We start from the raw sequence: 22,169 nt of genomic DNA on the forward strand, positions 1-22,169 counted from the left end.
CCTAAATAATCATAGTGATTACAGTCATGTTAAGTCAATATGCATCTTCTGTGTATGTAATAAGTTACATAATGCTTGCTGGCTTCCTTGTAGAAAATACTATATCGATTTCTACTACTGTTTTGTTTTGTTTTCCCCTTCCCTATGCTTAAATATCTCTCTAGTTTCATGTGCTTATGGAAATAGGCAGCCTGAGTTATTTGGTAAGCAAATCAATGTTTCTATTCTACATGGGTGGTAATGAGAGTCCAGCCAAATCCCACCAGCTCCTCTATGGAAATAGAATTCTGTTTAATGCTAACTAGGTGTAGGATCTCATTATATTTTGAAAGGTTTTTCTTTCACCTTCACAATTGAATTTCCCTTTAATAAGGGGGGTGGGTGGGGGAAGGCTAGGCAGAGCAGGGTTTGCTAGGCCTTGGACAGGCATTTGAGTCAAGGGGTACCTGAGCCTTGTTTACTTATTGTCCTAATAAAAGGAAGAAGGGAAAAATACAAAGAAGAGACAGAGCAAACAGAAAGAGAAAAGAGGGTCCCAGCCTGAGTAGGAACTAGAAAGCTTGTCTTAGGAGAAATTCATCTGGAGTTGACAAAAGCGTGTGTCATCAAAACAGGGCTTTGAAGTTGGTTAAGGAAGCCTTGGAGTCCACCTCAGGGAGGGGAGCTCTGAAGGTCTGGCTCTCCAAGTAGAACTTAAAAGACATGGGGCTTCAGGTGTTTGTTACTTAAGAACAACATTACAGACTCACGTGCACAAGATGTGACCCCAACTTTGTGAAAACACGCACGTGCATGTATATATTTGAAAAAAAACAAAAAAGAATCTAAAGGTGCATTCTTTTACTTACTTGTAGTTCTTGGTTTTGTAGAATAAACCTTTTCTACACATGATTTTAGAAATGAAAGAAAAAAATTACAAAGGGCAAGATTTTGAAATGAACAATTCTGTTGAAATTTGACAAATTTTATTTTGTCAGATGCAAGAAGGCTTGTAAACCCTGGGTGATTTATTGGAGAATCTTGAGGGTTTCATACTTTTCTTCATTCCTACTCAATATTCTTCTTCCCTTCAATAGACCCAGGAACATTTGTGGATGTGTCAGTGGACTCTGTAACTCATTAATTTTTATATAAAATTTTAAAAAATTTAATGTCATGCATGTGAAAGTTCTATATATAGAAAATTGTGTCTATTATCAGGCACTGCTGGGAAGGACTAATACCACCTTGTACATTGGGTTTTGCATTTTACAAAGGGTCCTTGATGTCATGAATTGACTTAGCATCTGAAAAAATTCTAAAAGGCAAACTTTCTGTTCAACCAACCAGATCTATGTAATTAGCACTCTGCTCTAAAGAGTAATATTTTAGCTGTAGACATAAAAGAAATTTGGCACAAGTTTTTATACTTTTCTCTTTCTGCCTTATTAGTAAATTTTTAAAACGTAGAAACATGAAATGCAAATGCGCCCTGCAACTCTGTCTAATGTTTGGCTCCTGCAAAGGGGTCTACGTCTCACAAAAAGTATACCTGCGTGGTTTCCATGAATTTCAAGCAGCTTCTCGACTAGCTATAGGTTTTGGATGTAGAAAATAAGTTTATCTAGGCAGGCATATGCGTGGCGTTTCCAACGAAGACAGAGGTGTAAGGATGGCGTGACATTTGCCTCCGCAGATCCTGCCAGCTCCACTCCATCCTGATCTCTGCCCTGTCTTCTAGCCCCAAGCAAAGAAACCAGTGACCACAGTGGACAGTACCCACTGTACTCAAAAGAAATCCATTCCACTTTTCTACCTCTGCAAAAGAATTATCCTTTTTTGAAAATCAGTAAAACAATATCCAAAGCAAAAAGTTATTATATTTAATGAATAAGATTTCTACTACTTCTGTCCATAAGTCAAGAAAAGCCCTTGAAGGACGTTTTAGGGATTAATAAATAGTCTCCTAATTATTAATAATAAATAGCTCTTCTGTGAGCTCTCTGGAGTGCCATTGTTAAGTAAATAATAAAGGTGAATAAATAATAAAAGCTGGTTTTCCCAATTCCCTCTTTCAGAGTTGTGTGGTGTATGTCAGGAGGAAAGGTGGCTGGGATCAACGGTGGTTTAAGCAACATCTAGCTATCTTTCTTGGTCTCCTTTTCTTTTCATTTCCTGCCATGGTGGGCTCCTCATAGTCCTGGGCCAGTGGGAATGACCAGATGGATTTACTTGGCACCTGCCTCCAGACACAGCAATGCCTGTGTAGGTGCTTCCTGATCAAGCGTGACGAATAGGATGCAAATATCTTCTTTTTAAAGCCCAACCCTGGCATAGCCAGAGGAAATATGAGTGATGGTGGCTCAGAACAGTAACTTTGCTTAGAGTTTGAGAGCTAAACTTAAGGACCTGCACATAGACTTCGGCTCTAGGGAGTCTAAGGTGAGTAAACTATCTCAGATCATCAAACGAAGATCTTAACTAGTGTACAGCTAACTATAAACAATGATGTAGTTTTAGAGGGCAAAGAAGAACAAAAGGAAGTTTATCTCTGTGGCCGACTGCCTAACATTTGTCTTTTTCATGATCAGACTTGAGATCAGACTGAGGTTACAGCAATAGTCTTAGTGGAGCCAGAAAACTGATGCATTTATTTTTCGAAAATAACTTACTAAATGCTTTACATGCTTCTGATATAAAAAGCAAGAGTGTTTTTACTTTGTAAAGGTCTTAATTTTTTTAGGTCTTTTAAATCTCTTTTGATAATTTTTGTTGCATTTCCATGTATTTTCTTCCTTTTATTCTATCTTGAGAAGTCACTTTGATTTTAAAATCCCTGAAATATTTGAAATTATACCCATATCCTTTGTTCGAAGATCTGGCCATTACAATGTCATTTACCATGACATTAGTCTCACGGTTAAATCATTAGCTACATAAATGGAGGGAAATTTCAGTTGATCAATTAATTTATATATGGTGAGCTGTCTGGAGTGCAATTTTTTGAAAGTTTTATTATATTCCATTTGATTCAACAAACACCTAATGAATGTTTAAGGAATAAAGAGCATTTTGATAAGGTGGTATATAGGGTGGTGTAAAGATGGTAAATTTATGGTGCAGACTGGGAGATGAGTTCATTATTCAATTCACAAAATGCTTAAAAAAAATCAGCATAGGGGCTGGGGTTGTGGCACTTACCTAGCATGTGTGAGACACTGGATTCAATCCTCAGTACCACATAAAAAAATAAAGTTTAAAAATATCAGCCTATTTATAAAACTCAGAACAAAGGCAGTAGAAAAAGCTGTAGGTATGTGTGTAGTTATTTATAATGTTCATCAGTCTTGTTTTTTTAAATTAGCATTTAGATTATTCCTAAAGAGAAATAGTTGAGTAAAACATAGGAAGGCTAAAAGAGAACCTAGCCAGAGGCTGCAGTCATTCAAATTATTTTATTTTATTTAGGACGATAATATGGATTCAAAATCCATTCTAGAAGAACTTCTTCTCAAAAGATCACAGCAAAAGAAGAAAATGTCACCAAATAATTACAAAGAGCGGCTTTTTGTTTTGACCAAAACAAACCTTTCCTACTATGAGTATGACAAAATGGTGAGACTATTCCATTGTTTTCATCCTTTTTATCTTTCCATAAAGTACTTGATTATGATGAAAGAAATCAGGTTTCTCATTTTATGCAATGAAGATCAATTGGTATCTACTGATTACATTGCCTTTCCTTAACCAAAGTATAATACATTCAAGATGAAGGGCTTTAACATTTTTTATTTTGGAATAAAAAGAAAAAGTGTTTTTTATGTTGTACATGTTGGTTAACTTTACTAAAGCAAATTATGACTTTATAAGCTGGGTGTGGTGGCGTACACCTGTAATCCTAGTGACTCGGAAGGCTGAAGCAGGAGATTCACAAGTTCAAAGTCAGCCTCAGCAACTTAGCAAGACCCTCAGCAAATTAGTGAGACTGTGTCTCAAAATAAAAAATAAAAAGGGCTGGGGATGTGGAGATGTGGCTCAGTGGTTAAGGCCTCTGGGTTCAATTTCTGGTACCAAAAAACAAACAAACAAACAAAAAGATGACTTTAGAACAATAGTTCTCAACTGAAGACATTTTTGCTCCCCAGGGGACATTGGGTAATGACTGGAGATATTTTCAATTGTCACAACTAGTCATGGGGCAAGTACTACTGGCATTCAGTAAGTAGATACCAGGATGCTACTAAATATCCTACAATACATAGGACAGACCCCACAGCAAAGATCTCTCCAGCCCCAAATGTTAATAGTGTTAAGGATTAGAAATGTTGCTTTGAAACAACACTGGGAAAATGATTATCTCTGTACAGGTGAGAATTTTAACTTTGTAGAAATACTAAAATACAGTCATACAATTGAAAAGAAGTGAAGATGTTTTGGTGAATTAAATCTTGATTTTCCTGAGTATATTAACCACACGGCAGGTGATTTGAAACACATTTCATGATTCTCAAACAAAATTATAACTACCACTTCAACACTTGCTTTTGGAGTATGTGTGTTTGTGTCTACACTTGACTACTCTAGAGTAATGGGAAATGATTCTCCATTGATCACCCCATTCCCTAATCTCTCTCCCAAGCATAACTTTAGCTTCAGGGTTTTCCTTATGCTCCATGGTGCATCACATGAGATATCTAATATTTTGTGTTTTAATTCAGAAAAGAGGGAGTAGAAAAGGCTCAATTGAAATCAAGAAAATCAGATGTGTGGAGAAAGTCAATCTCGAGGAGCAGACACCTGTGGAGAGACAGTACCCATTTCAGGTAAAACAACGCACAACATCACATAAAGTAGTTGATTCTTTCGCTGACATTTTCTATCATGAACTCAGTATATCGAGGCAAAATAAGGATATTGCAAAATGATCTGTTAAGAGAATGATAAGCCTTGGAATATTCCCAAATGAGAGTTGTGCATTTTGCTAAAATTCCATCTATCATTCTGCATCCCCTGGAGGGAGGGGAAGCAAGATGAGAGTGTAAGCTGCAATGGCCTGACGGGCCTCAGCTCTGACAACCTCTTTTATTAAGCATTGCTGAGTGTTTCTGCTGGGCTGTAGGTAATAGAAACATTATACAGAATTAAATATTGCCCCTGCCCCAAGGTATTTACAAGAAGGAAGCAAAATAGACTAATGAACGAGGGGTAAGATGGAGGTCAGCAAAGTACATCCACGGTGCTCCGGGAAGTAGAAGCCTTGCTCCTCACACCAAGATGGCAGGGGAGATGATACCCTGTTGAAAGTAGCACTCAGGTTGGGGAGGACAAATAGGTATGTGTGTACTTATTTATAAAAAATAGTTATAAATAATAGTTATAGAATTTAAGCCTACAAAGAAAGGAAAGACAGCAGAACAAAAGAACAGAAGGTATTGAGGCACTGATGTGTGAAAATAGGAATCACTCTGAATAAAGAAACCCCATGACAGAGACAGAGATGATCCAGGAAAAATGAACAGGGCAGAATCATGAAGGACTTTGCACCTCATTCTAAGAAAGTTTAATTTTACCCTAATATGGAGAGTATTCCTTCAGTACCTTTTAGAAGTGACTTGATCTAAGTCATGCCCTGCTTTTATTATATTACTAACACCTCTTTCTGATTTAAAGGCAGATGAGTTGTCTTTCAGATGGTCAGATTACCCAGTGCTAGTATTGGGGACCTGTGGCCAAAAATGAAATACAATAATACAGCTGATCAACAACCCATATTTCCCACTATAACAACATTACCCAATTGGGAGAAGGCAGGGAAGAGTGTGCTCATGGAAGAGGTTGCAAAGTCACATCACAGAAGCATAGGGTACTCAAAGGCACACAGGCTTTGGAATCCTGCAGAGCTAATTCTACCATGTATATAGCTAGAAACACAGATCCAACTTTTCTCTGAGTATGTTTCCTCATTTGTTAAAAAAAAAAAAAGGCATACTCCTATATTTTTCATAGAATTGAAATAGGATTAAAATATTAAAGTATCTAGGAAAGAGCCCAGCATCTAGTAGGTGTTTAGTAAATGGCACATTTATTGTCAAGAGAAAACACTGTAATCTTCAAACGTTTAAACAAGTTTCTTAAGAAACAAAAAAAAAAGACTTATTCTGGAGATTTCAAGAGTGCCACATGAAGCAACAAGACTAAAGTAACAAGTAGACAAGTTTTACTCAATGTAAGCATGGACTGTAAAATGATAAAAATATATGAAAACTGACAGAGGTGACATGGCCAAGTAAAGAATATTCCATTCCTAGATGTGTTTTTTTTAAATACTTTTTTAGTTGTTGATAAACCTTTATTTTATTTACTTACTTATATGCAGTGCTGAGAATTGAACCCAGTGCTTCACACCTGCTAGGCAAGCACTCTTCCACTGAGCCACAACCCCAGTCCCCTAGATGTGTTTTTAAAGATATAGCAGTTGATTTTCCAATGAGCTGTAAAGAGAGTTGACCACTGGGTAAATGGATGGGTCAGAACACTTGTAAGACACAGGTAATGTCTAACATTACAATTCTTCACGGTCCAGGGCATCCCTACTGAGACATCAATGCTCACCGCTGTCAGATGCATCATTTCTGTGATTTTCAAAATTGTTGAACTATGTGGGATAAAATAAACTGAAAAGTAGAGAAAAAAAAAAAAAAAAACCTAGATTTTTCTCCATCTAATTCCAAAGCTAATATACAATATATATATTTTTGGGTAACAAAATTTGCAGGTGCACCAGACTGAACTATTATATCAAAATGAACCATGTCCTTTCCTTTCCAGATCGTCTATAAAGATGGACTTCTCTATGTCTACGCATCAAATGAAGAGAGCAGAAGTCAGTGGTTGAAAGCATTACAAAAAGGTAATAAAAATGTCATAAAAGAGTCATAGGGGCTGGGGGTGTGTCTCAGTGGTAGAGTGCTTGCCTAGCATGTGTTGAGACACTGGGTTCGATACTCAGCACCACATATGAATAAAATAAAGGTCCATCAACATCAAATACATATTCAAAAAAAAAAAAAGTCACGGATTGAATTCTCTTGAAGCTTGGTGGAGGAAAGATAAAGCAGTAAAATGACCCAATGCCAAGATATAATCTACTGATTTTCCTACGAACCCCAGGGAATATGCGAGACCCATCCTCATTTTGCATTCTCATTGTTAACAGACAGGAAGCCTGAGGATCAGATTCCCGACCCCCCTCCTGCTCAGCACAGAGCTAGCTATTGTGTCTTGACCGCAGCTGGGGAAGCTAAACCACCTGCTTTCCACCCACTGAGCTTGCCTTTATCAGGGCAAAGTCCAGGTCCTAAAGGCACTGTGTCAAGTCCTACTATATTTTCAATGTTCATAGAAAGTTCCTCTTATAGTCATTATTAGGTGGTGGGAGTGTTGCAGTGCAAATTTTGGAACTTGATTGGAAAAAGATTAGTTACCCAGGAATCAAAATCCATAGACCAGGAGCTTAGACAGGAGGAAGACAAGTAATGTGCCCAAGAAATTCCAATGATCATTTGGAACCAAAATCAGAAACTTGTGTTTTAGAATCTTTATTCCTTTTGCTTTCTGTGCTTTTGTAATAATTTTTAGCAGTAAAGTTTCTTAATGCCAGCATTTTTGGCTAAACTGAGCTGAGTTAAACTAAGGGAATGATATTACCAAAGCCCACTGTTCACTGAACACCTATTTTGGGGGACCAAACATTTACATACATTATCTATATCCTCCCAGTGACTCAGCAAAATATTTATGATTATTATCTCCACACACTTCCTTGAGTCGGTTCCAAAAGAGGAGCAGATCTCTTGAGATCAAAATAAGAAATCCCCCACCTGGCAATGCTTCTTAAACTAGTCTCTATTAAGACCTTATAAGTGTCTTTGTTGTATTTCAAAAGAGGCTAAGTTGTTATAGATTTAGTATTATACACCAAGATTAGAAATTAATTTCTTTGGTTTAAACATTGATGTATTCCTATAGTTTTTAAAAAACTATGTGTCTATTTCAAGAAAAGTAATCCATAAGCCATTCATTAAAGATGTCAAAGTCATGAAAAACAAAGGATAAGAAACCATTCTACATCAAGAGCAACTAGATAACTAAATGTCACATTGACTCTGGATTGGATCCTTTTTTGTGTGTGGTACTGGGGATCAAACTCAGGGCCTTGTGCTTGTGAGGCAAGCACTTTTACCAGCTGAGCTATCTCCCCAGCCCTGGATTGGATCCTTGATCAGAAAAATTAAGTGACTATAAAGGACATAATTAGAACAGTTGGAAATTTTTTTCAAATATGAAATTCATATTATTAGTAATGTGTCACTGCTAGATTTCCTGAATTTGATCAATGTATTATGGTTATATAAAAGAATGTCCTTGGCCAGCGTGGTGGCGCATGTCTGTAATCCCAGTGGCTGGGGTGGCTGAGGCAGGAGGATTATGAGTTCAAAGCTAGTCTCAGCAACTTGGCGAGGCGAGGCGCTAAGTAACTCACAAGACCCTGTCTCTAAATAAAATACAGAAAAAGGACTCTGGATGTGGCTCAGTGTTTAAGTGCCCCTGGGTTCAATTCCAGTATCAAATAAATAAGAAAGAGAATGCCCTTAAAAAAAATATATATATATAGATATATATTTAGTCGTAGATGGACACAATACCTTCATTTTATTTATTTGTTTTTATGTGGTGCTGAGGATTGAACCCAATGCCTCACACATGCTGGGCAAGTGCTCTACCACTGAGCCACAAGCCCTGCCCCAGAATGCCCTCGTTAATAGAAGTTACATGTAGAAGTATTTATGGGTGACATTATTTAGGTCATAATATCTGCTATTCACTCTCAAATTATTAAGCAAAATGTAATAATGATAAAAATATTAGAAATAATAATGATATGTATGTATAGAAAGAAAAAGCAAAATGTTACATTAATAATTGGTGAATCTGGGCTGGGGAGATAGCTCAGTTGGTAGAGTGCTTGTCTTGTATGCCCAAGGCCCTGGGTTCGATCCCCAGCACCACAAAAAAAAAAAAAAAAAAAAAAAAAATTGGTGAATCTATGTTAAGTGTATACAAATATTTATTGTACTATTATAACTTTTCTGTACATTTGAATTTTTTCAAAATAAAAAGTGAAGGGAAGTGTAAGCTATAAGAATTTTTGTCTCTTTATTAAGTTCTAGTTCTTCTGTCCAGCCTTCTTCTACCACAAGAGAACATTGTATGTGGTAACCTTTACCCTACCTCCTTGGATGGATTTCTAAAATTCTAACAGCAAACTGATTTGTATATGCATTTTTTTTTTTTTTTTTTGGCAGTGCTGGGGGTTGAACCCAGGGCCTCATGCTTGTAAGGCAAGCACTCTACCAACTGAGCTATATCCCCAGCCCCCTGTATATGCATTTTTAATAGTGTTTTTTTTTTTATTTAAAAATGATATGTTATTGTGTTGTTCTCACGATGCACATGGTTAAACTTCTTTTTTCTTTGTGTGGTTCATTAACTTCTGAATGAAAGCCATATCCTTCAGGAACCATTGGCTCTTACCTCAGTGTTGGCAAAATGGAGTTTTTATTGTTCTGTAATGACAGTGCTTGCTGGCTGTGTTTCTCCTCTTGGGCCAACATCTGCTCACATGTTGTTTCCTTTCTACCTGCTCCTCAGAGATAAGGGGCAACCCCCACCTGCTGATCAAGTACCACAGTGGGTTCTTCGTGGACGGGAAGTTCCTGTGCTGCCAGCAGAGTTGCAAAGCGGCCCCAGGATGTACCCTCTGGGAAGCATGTAATGCATGACCTCTTGCTGGGCTGAACCCTGGGTGGATGGCTCCCCATTAGGACCAAATTTCTAGATTCTGGAACAACTTGCCAGGAAACAAAAAGTGCCAGAGGGATTGGCATCATGAAAATCCAGCCCTGCAGATGCTATGTAGCAAATGAAGTTTAATCCTAGGGTCAATTAAATCGTGTTCATTAAAATAATAACAACAGTGGTGCGCGCCTGTAATCCCAGTGGCTTGGGAGGCTGAGGCAGGAGGATCATGAGTTCAAAGCCAGCCTCAACAAAAATGAGATAGTCAGCAACTCAGTGAGACCCTGTCTCTAAATAAAATACCAAATAGGGATAGGGATGTGGTTCAGTGGTCAAGTGCCCCTGAGTTCAATCCCCAGTACCCCCCGAATAATAATAACAATAATAACAATAATATTTGTATCTGGCATTCTTTCATTTCATGGGAAATATCTTAAAAGGTAAAATTGTTAATTGAATAATGAGTTATTATTTCCTGCCACAATTCTTCCTAGCTTAACATAAACTCCAAGGAAATAAAATGTGATGAACATACCACCATGGTTTAGCCATGTTTCTCACTCGATAAGAAACTCAGCTCTCCTTATAGCTAATAAAAATCATAAACCAAGAAGAGAAACAAATATTCTTTTTTTTTTTTCTTTTGTGGTGCTGGGGATTGAACCCAGGGACTTGTGCATAAGAGCCAAGCACTCTACCAACTGAGCTATATCCCCAGCCCCCTATTCTTTTCAAATATATAACAAAAGATAAAATTTAAAATTAAGATAAAATATATATATATATTTTTTTTCTTTTTAAATGCTGATAAAATTTTAAGTATATTAACTGTATGTGGGTCTTCCCTCCACTGTGAAGGGCTGAGAAGGAGTAGTGTCTGTTTATGGTAGAGATCATTTTCTCCAGTGGTTCTGTCTGTGATCTGGTATCCTTACCTATCAAGCCAGATTACCTTTCTGACCTTGCCCTAACTCCCTGGGAAGGAGCAGGAAGAAGGCCAGAGAGAACACTACCTTGGGAATAACTTCGTAGGCTCTGTTTTCATGGCACTTACCAGGTGTCCTGGGTGCCAGAGTTTCTCTACCAGACCCTGAGTATAACTTCAGAGTGTAGATGTGTTGCAGCTCATGAGCAGCAACATGTGATATTGTCTATCTGCCCAAGTATAAGGTACTCTTTTGGATTCCTCTGCTGAGCTACTGGGCAGCCCATAGGCACAGAAAGCAAAGAGTTGGATATTTTCTGTGTTCAAGATGCCCTGGTCCACCCTTTTTATGGGCTACATAGCCTACCAGTAGATTTAACAAATATCTCAGATTGTTTAAGACATTGTCATTTGGTGCCTGGCAATTTGGCATAATTATTAAAAGCATATCCCTTCACTGTCAAAAGCGTTTCAGGGGCTGGGGAGATAGCTCAGTTGGTAGAGTGCTTGCCTTGCAAACACAAGGCCCTGGGTTCAATCTCCAGCACCACACACCAAAAAAGTGTTTCAGATTGGGTAATAAACCATATGGTCACCCCACTGATAAAGCATACAGTGGTTTCATTGTCACAGATTGAGCATCTATTTCCTTGTAAGAGAAACCAACAAATATCATAAGAACAGAAAAAAAGCATGTAATAGATTTATTTATATATTCATGAGCTATTTATTCATCTTAAATAATTATTAAAGTATCTTGTATGAGCCAATCAAAGAGGAATCAGACAGAAATACTGAACCCTAGGCTCATATGTACTACCTAACCAGATTAGATATCTGTGACTCAAATACAGGATAGATATGAGGTATAAATTAGTAGTTTATGGGACTAAGAGGAACTTGAATTTTCAATCCACATTTATAAAGTTATCAATAATTGATCATAGAGGAATGGTGTTTGAATTGGGCATTATACAAGAAAGCTACAGAATCACTCTAGATGTTGTGTTTGAATTCAGTTAATCTGGTTCACACGATCTGGTTCCTTCTTTTGATTCCTAACATTCTCTTGCTTTGTTTTTGTTTTATTTCACATTCCTTCTGATGACACTTGGTTTTACATTTCAGATGCTGATCTGCATATTGCCACCAATGAAGAGAAACACAGAGCTCCCTCTTTCCCAGACAGGGTGGTAAGTCAACTTTTTTTTTTAAATATTTCCCATTGTCAGGATATATTAAACAAATGAACAGCTGCCAGATTCAAGACCAGAAAATGTGGACTTCATGCAGACTACTCAGCAAAGAGAGAAAAAAATGTGAGCAATCACTAATAGCTGTGGGTGGTATCAAAATGGAATCATATAGAACCATTGTAACATTTAATATTTTTGTATTAACTACTAGGTCTTTTCCTAACCAGTAAACCCATAAATAGTCACACACACACAAAAAAAGTGGGCACACGTGAAAGAAATATTTAAGATGGTGTCACATGTAACTGGCAACTCTTAATAGCTATCATTATTTCCCTACCACCAGCATGGCCAAGACTGCCTCATAGAAATATCCCAGTGAAGGAATGGGACACAAGCATTAAACAACATAAATTTCCCGTCATGATTCATCCAAAGCTACTCAGTGGAATTCTTCTGTGTCTCCAGATAAAATCTCGGGCAGATTCCATAGTTTTCCATTCACTTTCAGATGATGTTTTGCCCCAACTGCTAGTAGTGACAAGAATAGCCTCTGAACTGTCCCACTGAATGTTATAATCACATGACTCCAAACATTATTTTGAGTTACAACTTCACTTCACGCCTTTACCTAGCTTGGGTCTGCATCAGCTGACAGCCTGCTTTGGGGGAATGGTCATGGAGAGGCTAAGATTTCTGACCTTTTCAGGGTTGGAGCCAAAGGGGATCTAGTGAAAAGGAGATGCTCCTACATAGTTGGTCCTATCATGATTAGGTATTGGTGGCATCTGAGTTTCCTAATGCTTATTCTTGGTCTTATGCGAGAACTATGTGAAGATCTAAACAATTTTATGACAGAACAGATGTCTTAATATTCAGCTCTTAGATTTCCATCCCTCAACCCTCCTATTGTGTCAATTCACCCATCCTGGGCAGAGTTCCTTTCAAGATGGCTCCAATACAACTCTTTCCCAAGGGTGGAGTTGATCTATAGGAAAACAAACAAAACTTTGATTTCTCTGGATAATTGAACTATATGCAACTTGCTCTCACACAATAGGCTGCTGTACTTTCTTTAGTTCATTACTGGTTTCCTGCTTTTAGGTTTTCCAGGCAGGTATCAGCCTCCTCAAATGATAGTAGTCCTGTAAAATGCCCTCCTAGGGATTGCTCATCTGAAACTACGAGGACCTTACCACCTACCCATCAGGGTCTATAGTATCTTAGGTGCTTATTTTTGGCTACACCCATTCACATACACTTACTTTTTTCAAAGTAAAACCATATAATTTTTGTGAACCAATGGGAAGGACAAATAATCCATTATTGTAGTAGGTTGAATAGTCTCCCCCAAATTTCACATCCATCTAGAGCCTCAGGATGTAATCTTATTTGGAAATAAGGTTTTCTCTGATGAATTAAAGATCAAGATGGGATCATACAGGATTAGAGTGGGCCATAAATCCAGACTGGTATCCTTGTAAGAAGATGGAAGGACATGGAGAGATACACAGGAGGAGAAGGACTTGTGAAGACCTAGGCAGAGATTAGAGTTATGGTACCACAAGCCAAGGAACACCTAGAACCACCAGAAACTGGAAGAGGCAAGAAAATACATTCCTCTAGACCTTATAGAGGAAGTTTGGCCATGTTGAAACCTTGATTTCAGACATTTGGCCTCCAGAACTGAGAAAGAATAATTTTTGTTATTTTAACTCATCAAATGTGCAGTAATTTGTTATGGCAGCCAAAGGAAACAATTATTATGGTTTAGAGTTTTCACTTTTTATCAGCAACATTGCTATTTGGATTTGGATACTTGTTCCAGTCCTAAAACTTAAAAATTATGATCCTCGGGCCAGGGGTGTAGATCAGCGGTGGAATGCTTATCTAGCATGCACAAAACCCTGGGTTCCATCCCTGTCATCACATTAAAAATATGGCCCCAACAGCAATGTCCAAATTCAGCAAATCTATAGAGACAGAGGTCAAATAATGGTTGCCTAGGGCCAGAGTGGAAATGGAGATTGGTTGCCTGTGGGCTCAAGGGATTTTATTGGAGTGATGGAAATATACTAAGAGTGGATTATGATGGTTATACAACTTGACAAATTGAGTAAAAATCATTTAATTCTACACTCGAAAAGTATGAATTCCAATGAAGTTTGTTTTAAACAAATCTAAGAGCAGAAGATAACTTAGGAGCTAGAAACCATTGCATCTCACCTCTAGCAGGAAATTCTTTGGGAAATGTGTTGAAAATTATCAGCCAAGCAAATCAGTGACTAAGGGTTCCTAAGCCTATTTTGATTATAAGCTGCCCAAATGAGCCAGGGTTCAGAAAGGGTATTGTGAAAAGCATGTTTTCCTTTGTTTTGTTCTTACCAAGCACTAAATAGAAGACAAAGTTTCTGAATGGTAGAAATAAAAATCAACTTGCTAGTCATTCTATTCAGAATTCCATTTAAGGAACTTTCCAATGCATTCATATTTAGAGAGAACCCACTTCATAGCATATATGTATATATATATGTATATGTGTATATATATATATATATATATATATATATATATATATATATATATATATCAGTATCCTGCATAACAAAAAATTTCCAGGATGTCAAATCCTCAACTCCAAATAAATGATATACCTGAAAAAAGTAAAAAAAAAAAAAAAAAAATGAAAAAATTAAATTAAATTAATTTAGATCTCACATGTGTGTGCTCACATGCTTGTGCATGTGCACACACACATATACACACACACAATTTTTTTTTTTTTTTTTGCAGTACAGGGGATCAAACTCAGGGCCTTGTGCTTCCGAGGCAAGCACTCTACCAGCTAGCTATCTCCCCAGTCCCACCCCCCCACACACAATTTTTAATGAAGTATAACATGCACTTAGAAAGGCATATAGATCCTAAGTGTTCAACTTGACGAATTTTCACAAACTGAACACATCTGTATAAAACATATTCAGATTAAGAAATAGAACATCATAGAACCTTATGCTCCCTTTCAGTCGCTACATCCCATCAAGAGTAATTGCTAGCCTAACTTTCAATGTCATAGATTATTTGCCTGGTTTTGAACTTTACATAAATAGAATCATGAAGTGTACAGTCATTTGTTGTCTGTCTTCTTTTGTTCAATTTATGAGATTCACATTGTTTTAGTGTGTGGTTGTAGTTTATTCTTATTGCTTGGAGAATTCCATTGTATGACTATGCCACCATATTATTTTCTCATTGTTGGTCTAAAAATTTTAGTGACTTAAACCAACACAAATTTATTCTCTTATAGTTCTGAAGGTCAAAAGTCTAAAATGGTTCCATACAGCTGTATTCATTCTGGAGACTTTAGGAGAGGATCAATTTTCTTGCCTTTTCCAGCTTTAGAAGGCTATCTAGGGCTGGGGATATAGCTCAGTTGGTAGAGTGCTTGGCTGTCATGCACAAGTCCCTGGGTTCAATCCCCAGCACCACAAAAAAAAAAAAAAAGACTATATTCTTCAGTTCCTGGTTCCTCCCTCCATCTTCAGAGTCAGAAGGGTAGCAGCCTCTGCATTCTTTGACCTCTGCTTCCATGCTCATATCTTTTATCTAATCCCTGACCACCTTTCCTCCCTTTTTAAGAGGGTCCTTTTGATGACATCAGTCCCATATCTACAATCCAGAATAATCTCTCCATCTCAAATTCCTTAATCATAATCTTCAAAGTCCCTTGTATCATGTAAGATTGCAGAGACATGTTTAAGTAGCCCTAAGATGGCGGCTGGCGTTGAGCCAAGAGGTGGCGCATAATTAGTGTTAACATGGCGTGATCTACTTTTGCCTGATTAGTTAATGTCTCTTCTGTGCTAGTGGTTAACAGATGTTCCTCATTCTTAATTGGTACCGTGGTGCATGCTCCAACCATCCTACTTAATCCTAAGCTGATTGGCTACCTTAGGTATATAAGACATTCTCTTCACCTGGGAGGAGATGGCAGGACACAGGACTAAGAACGCACCTCTAGATCGCAGGTCGCAGGTTGCAGGACGCAGGCCACATGCCGCACCCTGCACCCCACACCTCCAAGAAGTGACCCACTTTTAAGAAGCAGTAGACCTTTGATAAGTGTAGCCTCTCTGAAAGAGTAGCACCTCTAAAATTAAGCAAAGCCTCTCTTCCTCTGAAAGCCTCTCTTCCTCTAAGCAAAGCCTCTCTTCCTCTATAAACTAGCGAATAAGCAAGCAAGCAAGGAAGTAGTCCAGATAAAGTAATAGAAGTAGTTCATTCCCAGTCCACCTCCGATAAATTCCCGCGGGATTGTTGCTGCAGGCAGCAACATAAGATAATCACAGGATCTGGGAATTAGGACATGAGCATATTTGAGAAGCCATTACTTAATCTACCACAACCACAGGGTATTCATTATTTTATCCCCTTAATGAGCACTTTAGTAATTTCCAATTTTTATCTAATTCAAAACATTCTGCTATGAATGTTGTTTTACACATCTTGTTTCACTGTTAGACACACACACACACACACACACACACACACACACACACATATTCACATAACTTCTGGGTCATAGTTTCCAATGTGTTTTTACCACTTTATACTCCAACCAGCCAAAGTATACATTACAGTAGCTCCATATCCTTACCAATACTATCCTTACCAATACCAATATTATGCCCCCTTTCCTTCCTCCCTTCCTCCCTTCTTTCCTTCTAGTTTAAGAACTGATATACTTTAGTTGTTAGTTCCTAGTTCCTGAATCTGTGCCTTACTATGATGTAGTAAAATCTCCTGTTCTTCAAAGCTAAAGATTCCTCGGGCCGTTCCTATTCTCAAAATGGATGCACCATCTTCAAGTATTACTCTACCTCAATCTGACGGTGACACAAAGAAAAACTACAGTTCCCAGACAAATGTCAACATGCGGTATATTCCAAGGGAAGACTGCCCTGACTGGTGGCAAGTAAGAAAACTGAAAAGGTAAACCTCAGCTTTTGGGTTGTCTGCTCAGCATGTAGATAATGCCCCCATTGTCCCACTGCCTTGGACCTCACCCTCAAAACCCTTGATGCAGGCCCTAGCTGAGACAGGGCTGTCCTCTCAGAAAATGTTCAGTACTTGAACTAGAAGACTGGGGAAGCAGGTGACTCTACTGGAACTGAGCAGCATAGACTTACCATTTAGATTATCCTACCTAATGTTTTAAGTGATACTTAAGTATTTTATTCCTTCCCCCTTCTGTTTCTGCTTCTTCCAAAGAAGAATGTGTCTGCACATTTCAGACACAGAATCTTTAAAATAAGCCCACTCGATGAAAGATGACTTAGAATGAGCTTACTTGATTAGTCAAGTTTTTCAGCCTAAAGGTTCTATCTAAAGCCAGAATCGAAAATACCTTAAAGTTGGTATGTAAATTGTATATATCTCCAGTATCTGGCACTGAGTCTCGCCATGCTCAATAAATGTTGAATTGAATCATAAGATGATCATGGAGAAAGGATCACGTGACTTCCCTTTCTTATTTGCTGCCTCAGACTTCCTCCCCATTACATTGCCACTGTCTGCCATCTTCTCATCCAGTTTTAAGCCTCCCTACAGGGTACTAATGCTTGTCTTCCCCACAGTGACGCACATCCTTTCTCTGACTCATCATGTATTTCTGTTTTCTCCCTTGTCCTCTTATTCCTCTATTCTTTCCATGCTCATTATTTTTACCTAAAGCAAATGCCTCACTGTACCAATGATACAGCCACAGGGCCTTATGGAATTTGAGAAAATGTAAGTGTATTCTTCTGGATTTTTTTTTTTTTTTTTAACATAACAAACCCTGGTCCCTTTCATTTCAGAGTGGAACTAGAATCCAAGTGTGTTAATCCATACTTGGTGCCTGAGGGAAAAGGCTACATTTATTTGCTTGTGGCCCAAAGCTCCTATAGAAGGACATGATCAACAAGCCCAGATCCAAGGAGAGTGAATGTCATGTTAACTTTATGCCAGGTCGCCTCCCTTATAGAAAGTCCAGCGATTCACTGAGGGAGGTGTGTAGTGAAAAATGACTGAACAGTTTTCCAAAAACTAGAAGAAAATGTTGATTCATATGGGGTTGTTGTGGAACTACCAATTCATGAATTGCCAGATCCTATCTGCATTTCAAAAGTTGATACTTTGGGCTGGGGCTGTAGCTCAGTGGTAGAGCACTTGCCTCAAACGTGTGAGGCACTGGGTTCGATCCTCAGCACCACTAAAAAATATTTTTAAAACAGTTGATATTTTGGTCATCAAGGATTTTTTAGCATTAATTAATATTTATTAAAGAACCATTTATCTTGAATACTGAGTTTTTGACCTATACCCTTAGATTTCGAACCATCTTTAATTTTGACCCTGAATTTTGCCCTCGACCTTCAGAAAACTAATTATTTGTACAAAGGACTGGTTGGTCACTCACTTCTTAGCATGAGACATATTACATCTATGATTGAATTAGAATACTTTAATACTTGCTAAAAGGTCTTCATGGAGTTTGAATTTTAAAAAGTCAAGTGTATATTCCTCTAAATGTTTTCTATGCACATGCTAAAAATATATGTTATACATATTTATTATATATATTTTACAATATATATCTACATATATATATATATATTACAAAAGCAAATTTACTGTTCAGTCTTCTTTGCCCTTTGTTCTTTTTTTTAAAATATTTTTTAGTTGTAGATGGATACAGTACCTTTATTTTATTTATTTATTTTTATGTGGTGTGAGGATTGAGCCCAGTGCCTCACATGTTCTAGGCAAGCACTTCACCACTGAGCCACAACCCCAGCCCCTGCCCTTTGTTTTTTCCACTTGGCATCTCTGACATTTCTCTCATCTGAACACATGAGGATATACCTGATTTTTAATTTCTTTTTAAATTTTTAATTGTGGTAAAATACACATTTACCACAATCAGTCATTTTTTTACGTTCGTAGTTCATTAATGTTAAGTACATTCACATTGTTGTGTAATCTACCTGATTATTTTTAATGTCTATAAAGTCTCCTTTATATGGGTAAACATAAGTGATGTACTATTGATGGGCTATTCTACACAAACTCTTTTTTTTTTTTTTTTTTTTTTTTTAAAGCAGTGCTGGGGATCAAACCCAGGGACTTGTGCTTGCAACGCAAGCACTCTACCGACTAAGCTATCTCCCCAGGCCTACCCAAATTCTTAAAAACAAGAAGGTTAAATAAATTGCTTAGCCTTTTTAAATAAGATTTTTCTTATGAAGAGCTACAGCTGAAATGTTCTGGTGGGCAAGATTCTGTGGGAAGGTGGGAGGGAGGCATTTCAGTGTTTAAGGACTTTCTCTAGGCCTTCCTTGAGATGGAGCCAGAAGAACATTTCCTTGCCAATGAAATGTGGTTTTGAAAAAGAGCCTCGTCTATGAAGGCAAACAGGAAATAGGTCCTACATTCCAGATAAAACAGTTTGGGGGCTTTGGGAGGTAGGCACTTCCCCATACGCTTACCACTCAAAATGAAGAGATAAAATAATAGGTGGCAGAGGATGAAAATCCTGTTTATCCATCTATGTCCAGCTAGAGTTCAAATTTCAGTAATTTGAAGACTTTTGATTATAGTTATAACAACAAAGAGGAGGATAGCTTATTTTAAATCTAAAAGTGACAAAATGCTTGCATATCTGTAAGAAAATCAGAGCAAATGTAGTTCAAATGATTTATTAATCCAGGTTTGTTATTATTTGGGGTCATTATAAGCCATTATTAGCAATTCTCTTTCATTTAGGCACATTGCTAAAATATTGCTTCTTATTGAAGTTCCTGAAAAGACCAGTGGGAAAGTAATTAGTTAGCGTAAATTTCCAAACCAAGTAGAATGTGTGGGTCTAAATGTCAAATAAAGCTAAATCATATATGAACAGAATTACTTTTAAAATTTAACATTTATAAGTATGCATAAATCTATAAATTTGTGAAACATATCTCTTTGTTTGCAGCAGTGAAGATGTTGCATGCAGTAATCAGTTGAAAAGAAATATTGTAAATCACAGCACCTCAAAGATATCATGGTAAATCAAGTGCAGATATTAATTTATATCCAGGATTGGCTTCCATTTGTAGGAAAGCTAACAAAATGTGCAATGATTTTGCAACTAATTTTACATTTAAGGTGAAGATAAACCAAAAATGTCCACATAGTTTGTCTCTCTGAACCCTTAAGTGGGTCTGAATCGATGGTTTGTGGGTTACAGTTCTTACACTGATTTCTCCTAGCCATCATTCATGACATATTCTGGGTTAGTGTGAACATTAATCTAGCTGGTTCAGGCATCTCTAGCAGGAGGAAAGCAACCTGGAGTTGATTAACTCTTCCCTAAGGATAGCTTACTACACAATCCAAATTGTCTAACTTTATATTCTCTCCTGAAGGGGATGTATTTCATGAGCCCACTGTTTTGAAAAAAATCAAAGCATGTTATATGGATGTACGGAAATGTCACAATGAAACCCATGAATTTGTACAAATAATTTGTACTAATAACTGTAGTTTAAAAAGGAGAGAATGAAATACATCTATGTTTCTGGGGGGGATTTCTGTACTGAAGAGCCATTCTATTATTAAACTGGTCATGAGCCCAACTCTTCACTTTGCTGATGCCTTATTAAGTACAAAAATAGAAACTTAGTCTAGATTTTATGTATGTGGATTGAAGAAGAGTGGGACTTAATATTGTAGTACTAGGCACTTGGATTGTTTCATGGTGATTATTTTCATTCATGTTGTTTCTTGACTTTTGTTAAGGGGGTTCCCTGAGTCAAGTTCATCTGAAGAAGAGGAAAACCTGGATGATTATGAGTGAGTGTTGAAAGTCTTCTGTGCTCCTCTAAGAGTAGGCATAGATGTTTCTATTTAATTCCTCAAAGGCATTAAAACAGATGGCTCAGACTTTCTTAGGAGGCTGTGTTTACATGGGTAAGCTCAGGTGGGTTCTAAATGACAGGTGGCAATGAGTTGGGTTGTTATCAATGAGGATATTTCCCCCCATCTGGACTTTCTAAATTGGCTGCACATTTTCACTGGATTTGTCATATATCCAGTGTCCCCTTCATTTCATATGATGTTTCTGTTCATTTTTTATTCCCTGGAGGCCTCTCATCAGGCCTTATTAATGTTGAATCAGATTTAGGGGGAAGTTACTTATGATGCAGTGATTTTACAAGGTAGCATACTGAAATCTTGAATATGGTAGCATTTCTGTTCAGAGATTACTATTACCAGGGTGATCTTATCATTTAGCATCCAAATTGGGATGCTTTAGAGAAAGAAAAATTTCACTAAACATTTGGCATAAACTGAACTATTCTGGGCAAATAAGAATGTGTAACTATCCTAATTATACTGAGTCTCATTGATCTAAGTGGCCATTAAAGTTCTTTCCCAAAACTAGGGTTCTAGCATTCTACAAAGAGCAACATGTAATTGTGCCCAAGATGTAAAGATTGATATTAAGGAAAGATGGGAGTAATAGAGCAAATTGCCTTTTTTACTCACTTTATGCCCAAAAGTATAAAATTCATTTGGATACTAAGACTATGCATATTTCTAGTTCTATTTTCATATGAGGGCTGTCACTGATTCATTGGTTACATGTGAAGTGAGAGCTTTTATAAAGTGCATGTCACTGTTTGCACTCCTCCTCTTAATCTCTAACCCAGCCTGGTCTTGAGCATGCCAGTCACAGAGGGTAGATGTGCTGTAATCTCCCTCCCTTTGTAGTACAATCTCTTCCCCACATTCTAACTCTCCTTAGCCCCACTTTCTGCCCTCATATCTATAGCATAATTTATATTAAGACATGCAAAACTGAGAAGGGCCAACACAAGGTCATTTCCAAAGGTAATTGCACTTTGACAGAAGGCAAAGACTCAAATGAATGGGACTGAAGCTCCCACTGTGACAGTTTTGTGTTTTAGCATTTAGATGAGTTGGAAGTCCTTAATTTGGGAAACCCAGACCTTACCATCTAGACAGACTGTACTGTAAATGGCAGATGGGAGATGAACATGATGGAAATTGTCAGGCAAGACCTGTCCTCTTCAAAAACCAAAGATGCACCAAAGGGAGCTCAGGACTATAGGGCTACATGAGTCAAAGATCAGCCTTCTCACAGTATGCTTGATGCCCCCCAC

At 37.6% G+C, this 22,169-nt stretch overlaps 1 protein-coding gene and 1 non-coding gene across 8 annotated transcripts in view; one reads left to right on the forward strand and one right to left on the reverse strand.

The window, feature by feature from the left end:
* The window catches only part of Bmx (BMX non-receptor tyrosine kinase), a 49,305-nt gene that overhangs the window by 2,449 nt on the left and 24,687 nt on the right, over positions 1-22,169 (forward strand). For 2 of the 7 annotated variants that reach the window (XM_047535875.1, XM_047535874.1), the window contains exons 2-10: positions 3,448-3,594; positions 4,698-4,802; positions 6,808-6,889; positions 9,691-9,810; positions 11,891-11,955; positions 16,775-16,950; positions 17,692-17,748; positions 19,976-20,047; positions 20,782-20,835. In XM_047535875.1, coding sequence (XP_047391831.1) covers positions 3,448-3,594; positions 4,698-4,802; positions 6,808-6,889; positions 9,691-9,810; positions 11,891-11,955; positions 16,775-16,950; positions 17,692-17,748; positions 19,976-20,047; positions 20,782-20,835 — 878 coding nt within the window. Of the gene's footprint in view, positions 1-2,311; positions 2,422-3,447; positions 3,595-4,697; positions 4,803-6,807; positions 6,890-9,690; positions 9,811-11,890; positions 11,956-16,774; positions 16,951-17,691; positions 17,749-19,975; positions 20,048-20,781; positions 20,836-22,169 lie in introns of those variants that run through there. The other 5 variants (XM_047535878.1, XM_047535877.1, XM_047535881.1 and 2 more) reach the window with 5 other exon arrangements.
* Positions 9,339-9,411, reverse strand: Trnav-uac (transfer RNA valine (anticodon UAC)). The gene has a single exon. It is a non-coding gene; the product is annotated as a tRNA-Val (tRNA).

The sequence above is a fragment of the Sciurus carolinensis genome, chromosome X, assembly GCF_902686445.1.
Source record: "Sciurus carolinensis chromosome X, mSciCar1.2, whole genome shotgun sequence".
Taxonomy (NCBI): Eukaryota; Metazoa; Chordata; class Mammalia; order Rodentia; family Sciuridae; genus Sciurus; species Sciurus carolinensis.